This window comes from Diospyros lotus, chromosome 14 (assembly GCF_014633365.1).
Source record: "Diospyros lotus cultivar Yz01 chromosome 14, ASM1463336v1, whole genome shotgun sequence".
NCBI lineage: Eukaryota > Viridiplantae > Streptophyta > Magnoliopsida > Ericales > Ebenaceae > Diospyros > Diospyros lotus.
In genome coordinates, this window is record NC_068351.1 from 17,198,163 (window position 1) to 17,207,173 (window position 9,011).

At 38.6% G+C, this 9,011-nt stretch overlaps 1 protein-coding gene across 1 annotated transcript; it reads right to left on the reverse strand.

The window, feature by feature from the left end:
* Positions 1-1,380: 1,380 nt before the first annotated feature.
* Positions 1,381-3,813, reverse strand: LOC127790594 (gibberellin 3-beta-dioxygenase 1-like). Its single transcript, XM_052320164.1, is given in 3 exon segments — positions 1,381-2,269; positions 2,271-2,837; positions 3,213-3,813. Coding segments are annotated over 3 exon segments (1,089 nt in total). The 5' UTR covers positions 3,695-3,813; the 3' UTR covers positions 1,381-2,229.
* Positions 3,814-9,011: the final 5,198 nt, after the last annotated feature.

Sequence of the window (9,011 nt, forward strand, 5' to 3'; positions counted from 1 at the left end):
TCAAACAAGACAATATAAAGATGGTAGAGCACCACCATTTAATCTGCTATGCCATTATCCTTAATGAAATAGGAATCCCAAAAAGTCGTTGGGATTGTCTCATATTTGTATCTAAGATGTTGCAAATCCTTAGTTTCTCCCAAAAATGCCCCAGATGTTTTTAGTATGGGAGTAAATTCGACTGGTGATATAAGTTTGATCAGTAATTATGCAAGTACCTTCCTGGAGGCTGTGGTCAAGTGTGGATAACAAACAGAAAAGGTCCTAGCTATTAGCCTATTACCAACTTTTCTTTCTGCTAGCGTGGAACAACTGCTGTTCCTTCTCCTTCTCATCCTCTGTTCTTTTTTTTCCTCCTTTTTGCAAGTGCTGTTTGCAATTCCTTTTTGTTGCCCTGTTGGTAGTGCTGTGTGCAATGTTTCAACTTGGGAAACAAAATTCGGTGAAACTTATAGGTCCAATAACAAATAGTTATTTACATGATGATATAATATGAAAAGGGCAACATTTTGGAATTGATTATTTTTCTTTGATTAAATTATATCGAGTGTCGGCCTATCTTGTCATTATAAAACTCATACTTTAGGGAAATCATTAAGGCCGGTGTTAGGCATACACGGAATTTCAGTCCTTCAGATAAAATATCAATTACATTAGGAAATCCGATATGACTAGTGTACAAGATGTACTAACAAATAGGACAAGTGTTAAATCAGTGAGGATATTTTGAATGTCCATCAACATGTCTATCCCCTTGGGAATTTAATCCTTTTCTTCCCCACAAAAATCATGTCAAAACAAGATGGTCTTACTTGACTTGGCAAGAAAGAAATAAGCAGGAAAAGAATCTCTAGTATAAAATAAATTTTCACCCTTCACTGTATTTGGACTTGATGCAAGCAGTCGTGAAGTTGAAATGTTGCAAAAATTCATTACGATTCTGGACCCATGAATTAGACAGTGACTGTGCGGTGTAGCTAATTTCTATCCCTGTAATTAGGAATTAAACACGTGCACTGTAGCTACTAGCTACTGTCATAATTCATTGTTGCAGTGTAAAGAACGTAGTAGTTGAGCAGCTTGCTCTGGTTTTCAAGGTACTTCAATCTTAATCTAAATAGCTGCTAGCTGTTTGGGCTTCAAGCAGCTGTACATGCCAGTTTCTGTTAGATATATATTGTTGTCATTGAAATTTCCTCATTATAAGACAGTTTCTTATGGTAGTGTAGCAATTTGAGGCTTCTGACACAACTTACCATGGAAAAGTGCATACATTCAAGGTAGTATGTAGAAAATTAAAGAGAAAATTGTTCAAGGGTTCAATACTTCTTTGATGAAAACATGAGTCGGTTGTCAAAAAAGAAGAACAAATGCAATTTATTCTCATGTATTCTGCTGGTGAAATTGATCATCTTTGGTTTGTGATACACTGCATTCCTTACTCTTTAGATTTATGAGATGCCATGAATAGTTGATTACTTTTTTTCCTCTTTGCTGCATTTTCCATTCCTGATTTTGGAGTGACTGGATATTCTGGCTGAAACCGCATTCTATTTATTTATTTCTTGTTCTCTTCGTCACTTATCTTGTGCCAGAAGGTGGACGTTTGTAGAGCATCAAGACCATTTGTTCAAAGCTAAGCAGAAGTGCTTGAATTAGATTTGGAGATAACGAGGGTCGTTCAACCGGAAAGTGACAATCATGGGTTTATTCTCTTTCCAACTTGCAGGCTTAAATCATTGGGGTGGGCTTTGTTTTAACTGTGATCATTTTGCAGAAGACTCTCTGGAATACATGTTATTTCACCAATATTCATCATCTTTCCCATCTATTTTAATCACAATGATTTAGCCATATTTGTATGGATTTCTGTCTGTCTTTTTATTGTTGGGGATGGGGGTGGGGTGGGGTGGGGGTGTGGGATCTTCCTTTATATCCAGGGCAAAAAGATGTCGGTTCCACTGTCGTCTACTAGAGTATTTAAATTAATTTTCCCATTTTCTCTTTCTGCTCCAAAAGACAAAAAAGGCCAATGGAGACTGTTTGTCTGCACCCCTTTTAATATACTACTTGATACAACTTTTATCCTCAACCTCAGGACCTTTTTCATGGGAATGAATGAACCTAAGCTCCCTCATCATTCCTTTCCATCTCTCCCCCACAATCTTCCAACCTGCCAATTAGGTTTCTTTCTTATGCTACTAGCTGCTGCTCACATATTGATCATTATTAATTATTTACGTCGACCAGTCCTTTTAGGGGATCGCAGCCGGACTAGTGAAAGTGCTTTGTTGAAATGCTTTGCCTTGGTGTGGAGGTACTCGGTCCAAGTGACTGGTCGGTAGAGAGGAGGGTGGGTCGGGCCTACTAGTTTTGGTAGTGGTGATATTTGGACATTGGCCGGTGGCCCATAGAGGTAGGCGATGGAGAGCCGGTGTTGAGTCCGGTTCACCATTACCCGGTGGAGGGCACTTGCGTACAACCCGTTTGATAGGATGTGGAGGAGGTCACCTATGTTGACCACCAGAGCACCTGGCCGCGGAGGGACTGTGACCCACCCAGCTCCCTCTCGGAGCGCCTGCAACCCGCTGGTGTTGCTCTGGTAGAGAATGGTGAGTAGGGTCGAGTCTGTGTGGGCCGCTAGACCCATGGCCCGGTCTGGCTCGGGGCACGCCGGGTAGGAATTCAGCTGTATGGCTGCACTAGCCCCTTGGAAATCGCCTCTCGGACCACACCAGTTCACGTCGTCTTTGCTTATCTCCAGTGACCCCAGCACCAGCCACATCAACCTTGCTGCTAGCTTCTGCATCTCCTCCTCATATTCTTCAATTACTTTGCTGCAGAACAGACCAAAACAAACAGAACATGATGACATATTAAAAAACAAAATAACGTGTAACGAGATGGGATGTAAAGATGCCATAATTACAGGAGATTTCAGAACGAAACAAACAACTACAGTTGGATTTGATTTTAATTAGATTCCATCATTCCAAATCTTCTTTGTGGGGCCGTGATTTTTTCTGCAATCTTTTGTTCTTTTCGTTAAGGATATTGGTATCTCTCCCCACAGGTGCTTCTAGTTTTAGTTTCAGTTTCAGCTTCAGCATGAGACATACAGCCACATACGTGAAGGGAAGAGCACGTATGAAATTAAATACGAAAGACGATCAGTAGCAATGAACGTAACGTGAGGAGGGAGGGATCTATACCAGAATTGGTGATAATCATGCGGCCAAAGTTGGCGAGCGTGTTGGAGCGGTGATCCAAAAATGGTGAAGCCTTCGGACCACATGCGCTTGGGGAAGAAGGAAGAAATGCGAGCGACGCCATAGCCAGAGACGCCATCCGGGGAGCGAGCCGCCTTGAGCTTCTGCTGGATGGGGAGGGAAAACAGGCTCCTACCGGCAGATTCAATGTCATCAAGAAGGTTGGTCGGGATGCCATGGTTGGTCACTTGGAAGAGCCCCCATGTCTTGCATGCATGGCCGACCAGCTCCCGGGCATTCGGGTCACTGAGATCGATGACCGGCACCGAGTACTCGGCCGTGGTCAAGGTGGAAGGGCCTTTGTGGGGAAGGGGAGTCCATGCATGAGACTCAGGTAACTCTTTTACCGAGCTCAAGTCTAAATGTTTGTGGTGAAAGTGAATAGGATGGAGTCTAATGGCAACATCGCTGACTCTTGAAGGCATGGTGGGCAGGTAGATCAAGGCCCTGTTTGGCTCTCTGTAATTAGGAAGTTGTGTTAGTAGTCAATAGTTGTGGGAAGATGGTTTGAGCAGTAATAGTTATAGTGGGGATGGGGGTCTGTTTAAATGCATATATATAAAGGATGATGAAGATGATGACAAAAGGCTTTGGCTTGTTTTTTAATATTTATTTATGCTTATTTAATTTTTTGGGGTTGGGGTTGGTGTTTTTATTTATTTAATTGTTTAATTCAGGGGGGTGAGTGGATTGGAGTCATTGAGGGGAAGGGGACAAGAAATGATATTGATAGGGAGGGGTAATGGGACACTGGAGGAGGGGGTGAGGGAAGAACATAAAAGGAAAGGACCATCTTGTCCTCTACAAAGTGAAGAAGAAAGTTAAAAAAAGTTCAAATATCCTTCACAAGTCACAACCTCCCAAACCCAACTAAAAATAAGGGTTCCATTGAAAGGGGAGGGTCTACCTATGTGTCCATGTGCCCTTGTCTTGTCCTCAACTAGAAAATCATCTCTCTCACTCCTAACTTTTCTTAAAATGTCTATGTCAACTCTCATCTCTTTTTTTTCCTTTTTTGATATACGAGTTAATCAAAAAATTTAAAAATTTAAAAATCTGACCACACGTAAAGTTATTCATTCATTGTATATTATAATAGTTTAAAAAATTTCATATAAATATAATTTTCTGGAGAAAACTTGTGCACTTAAAACGTCAATTCTATGAGGAAGAGCAAGGGTAAGGGTATTTTGGTCAGGATGAAAAGAGGGAGATGCAAGTGGGGAGTGGGGGATAATGGGGAAAGATATGTGGTGGGATGCAAATTTGGGCATTCCGATGAAAAGGAGTAAAGTTGGTTTTGGTGCTTAGCGGTTAGATTTGAGTGTGGCGCGCGCGCGCGCTGGGGGGGTTGGCTGTCTTTGACCGTGCCACCTGACCACGCTGGGGCTGGCCCGGCCGGAGTCAGGTTTATTTCCGAACCGTGATCAGCTCGGCTTCGGCTTTGCTTTTCAGTTCTCTCTCTCTCTCTCTCTCTCTCTCTCTCTCCCGTGGCTGTGGCAGTGGCCGCAACGCATCAAAGATTTCTGTGCGACGCATCTTCAGGTGCAGGTGCTGCGGGGGCTGCCGCTGTCTCGCTAAGTGGCCGGCCTCTTGCATGGGCCAGCTCTCAGCCAGCAGCCACGCCTCAATCATTCTCTTCCTCTGTGCCCGACGTCAACTCACCCATTCAGGATTCGACCCTCCTTTCCTTAACCCTCGGATTTTAATTCATTACCATTCATCATCATCATCATCATCAAATCCACAATTTACATCGACCAGTTTCCAAGGTTATAAGTTGTTTGAAACTTACAAGTTTCTTTTGACTAACGAAAATGATAAGCTCGACATCTTCTAAATTTATTAAAAATTATGACAAATTACTTACGGAACACAAGAATATTATGACAAATCTTAATTAAGTTTTTGTAATTATCCCTATACACACACACACACATATATATATATATATTCTTTATATTATATAAGCAAATATTTCTTTCTAATGTTATGAAACTGTATTAATAAAGTAATTTTTTTATATATTTTACTTAAGAATAAAAATTATGTGCATAACATTTGAACTCAAAATTTATAATATTAAGTGTAAAATTAATTTTATCATTACACTCAAATTCATCTTAATTAAAATTTTACTTAAAAATTCACACCTTAATTGGGTGTGTACATATACACACAGGGATTAGGGAGTTTGGGGGGGCCTATGAAAGAGAGCAAGAAGAAGACAATGAGGATGATGTCATAACGGGCAAAGGACACCTAATCTTATCTGGAGTCTTAATTCGAGGACAGGACCATGAAGCCAGGATTACTCCCGGGAGTACAACTACAACTACTACTACCACCAGGACATGTATGTGCAGACAGCCAGCAAGCAAGCCCATGCCATGCATGATTCTCCCCCGTCCCCCCCTTGCATGTGCCCTTCACGTGGTCAGGTTGGCCCTTCCCTTGTTGCACCTTCTTTCTTATATTATTATTCCCAGCACCAAATCTTTCTTACTTTATTATCTCTCTATATTTTATTTCTTAAATATTATTTGCACATTAAGAAACATAAAAATATATATATACATATATATATCTAAATTTATGATTTTAGAGGTGAATTAGCACATGAGTTATATATAATTTTATTTCATGTTTATATTAATCTACGGCCTAATGTAAAGCTCAAATTAACTTGGATGATCGTCCTTACACGATTCATGTACTCGTGTCTTCAGTTACGCAAAAATACCCAAATTAACCTACTTTAAGATTATGATGATTGTGTCAATACATAATGTTGAGATAATATAAAGATTTGGAAGTGTAAAATAAAAAAAATGACATAAAAACAAGTGGCATCTCAATTTTTGACTTCACTACCATCACTTCTATACACAGTGGGAAGGCAATCAAGGCATCTCTCGCCCCTACAAAAAGACCTTCATGATTGGTTTTAGCATATCTTAATTAGACAAACAATTAATCAATTAAACAATGGATTCAACCATAAACCCATTGACTAGACCATTTCGGTTGTATTTTACTATTGGTGGAATTAATTGTCACCCCATTAGCCAGTTTAATATAAATAAAATTAACATCGTGAATTATATTATGATAAAAATATATCAAGATATTTCAAAAATCAACCGTTTCATTGAGCTTTAAACACCAAAACGGAGTTTTTGCTTACGTAATGAGATGGGCAAAAGGAAAATTTTATAATACATATAATATCGGTGTGCTTCGGTATAATAGAACATACCCACTTAATTTTGTAAGTAATTAATTACAACATGTGTGAAATATGAAATAATTGAATTGAAAATGTTAAGATAGGGTGTGATTATATAGCAACACAAAACATTTGATACATGGAACCATGTGTGGAAAATTGCTAAAATCTCCTTAATGTTATACAAAATAAAATAACATAAAATTTCACATGGTCTTTTACATAGAAATAGCCTTTGGTCTATATTAGAGTCTATACCTATAAAGGTTACACACCATGACATTTTTAGCCCCCATAGATTACGTATAAAAGCATGTCAAATTTGATACTTTTTCAAGTAAAGGATAAGGGATTGGTCAACATCAGACTTCGCTCTAAATAATAATACATTTGATCGATTTTATACCTAGCTAGTGTTGAAAATTAAAACTTGGATGCATAATTAAAAATAAATTTAAGTAAAATGTAAGTCTTTTTTTCTTCTACTAATTAATTAACCCTTAACTAGAATAATAATTAAGTCTTTTAACTTAAGTATATGATTTGTGGGGAGGGAGACTGAGTGATTAAGTATTAGTATTAGTGGGGGCAAAATTAAAGAAAAAAGAATGGAACCCAAATATATAAGAATATGAATTGATAAGTATATATATAAATAAAATAAGATTTTTCGTTTTTTGTGACAATCACTATCATTATAATTGAAGGATGGAATGGAAGCAACATTGAGGCGATTGGAGGGGAAATTGACAACATGCGTTGGTTTGATTAGTAGTGAAAATTAGTCAGATAGATAGGCATTGATGTTGGAGATAATAATAATAGTGATGTTGATGAATTCCGCGTAACAACAATAGGCACATAGCCACGGGATGGGAAGTGTGGTTGATGTCACCATCATCATATCTGATCAATTTCTATGTCCCATGTCTATCGTCTTCTTTCCTTCCTTCCTTCCGCCTACTATCAAGGATTCGGCGCCATATTCACTTGCATTAACTTATTACCTAACTCCAACTCCCTTTATTCTTCTTTATATTTTTGCGATTAATACTAGCACTCACACTCATAATATATAGTGACAGAGTTGATTTGACACTAATTCATGCGGTGTGAATGAATTTTAATGCCTAAGCTGATTTGAATGTTAATGGTAGTTCCGGGCGGAGAGAGACTAATATTTTTAGTCCCTATTTAAAATATTATTTTTTTAATTAAAAATAAGTAAGAGACGGAAAATATTTTTGTCTCTAAGTTTTGGATTTGATCCTGACTCTCATCTTTTCTTTTTCATCTGTTGATTTATTAAGCATATCTAATCTCACGTTGTCTCAACTACTTCCACCATCCGTTCCTTTCGCCATCAAAGGTCGTCTCCAGCTTTTATCCCTTAATTGGTTGTTGATGTCGCTATCATCGCCTAGGCAATTTGTCTCCCTAGCATTCACCATCTGCTTATCTCCATTCTCACCGTCAACGCCACCCTTTTTTGCCATTCTCACTACCCTCGTTGTTCGACTCCCTTGTTGTTGATGCCTCCTTTCGTGCTATTCTCATTGTCGATGCCATCTTTCTTCACCATTCTTGTCATCTCTATCTCATCTATCTTTTTTATTGTTGATGCCTCTTTCTCATCATTATCACCATCTTTGTTGCCTTCATCACTGCTTCCACCATCTATCTGCGTCACTACTCTATTTTCCTCTAAGTTTCTGATGAGCTTGAGCTCAACTTGTCAAAAACTCGTTAATCATGTTACACGAATTGGCTCGAGCTCAAATTCATTTAATATGACAAGCAAACTTCTAGCGAACCAAGTTCAAGCCGAGCTAAAACTCGATAAATGATTAATGAGTTCGAGGTTGAACAATTATTTTTTACTCGAGTCAAGTTCTCTTTTTTGCTAACTAGCCGAGCTCAAAGTCAAACAAAACTCGACTCGACCCAACTCAACTAGCCCATATTATACTCCTACTGATCTATTAACAAACTTAAAATCTTGGAGCCACAACCCCACGTCCACGTCATGCCTTCAATGACGCGGCCTTGGTTTGTAGGTCCTTCTCCCATCACTGTTAAGAGTCAAAATAGGATGATTTTGAGTAGCACTGTTCATTGATGAACATCATCAATTGATGCCAATCAAAAATCAAGTCATCGTTCTCTACCTTATTTTTTCTTCTGTCTAATTGATGTCACCATCATCATATCTCAATTCTATATCACATTTCTATCGTCCTCCTTCCTTCCGCCTATTATCAAGGACAAGGATTCGGCGATATTCATTTGCATTAACTTATTGCCTAACTCCAACTCCAACTCCCTTTATTCTTCTTTATATTTTTGCGATTAATACTATCACACTTAATTATAATATAGTGACAGAGTTGATATGACACTAATTGATGCATGCCGTGTGAATCAATTTTAGTACCTATATAAGCTGATTTGGATGTTAACGTTAGTTCCGGCCGGTGGCTATACCCTAAATACCTATATAAGCAAACCTGCAA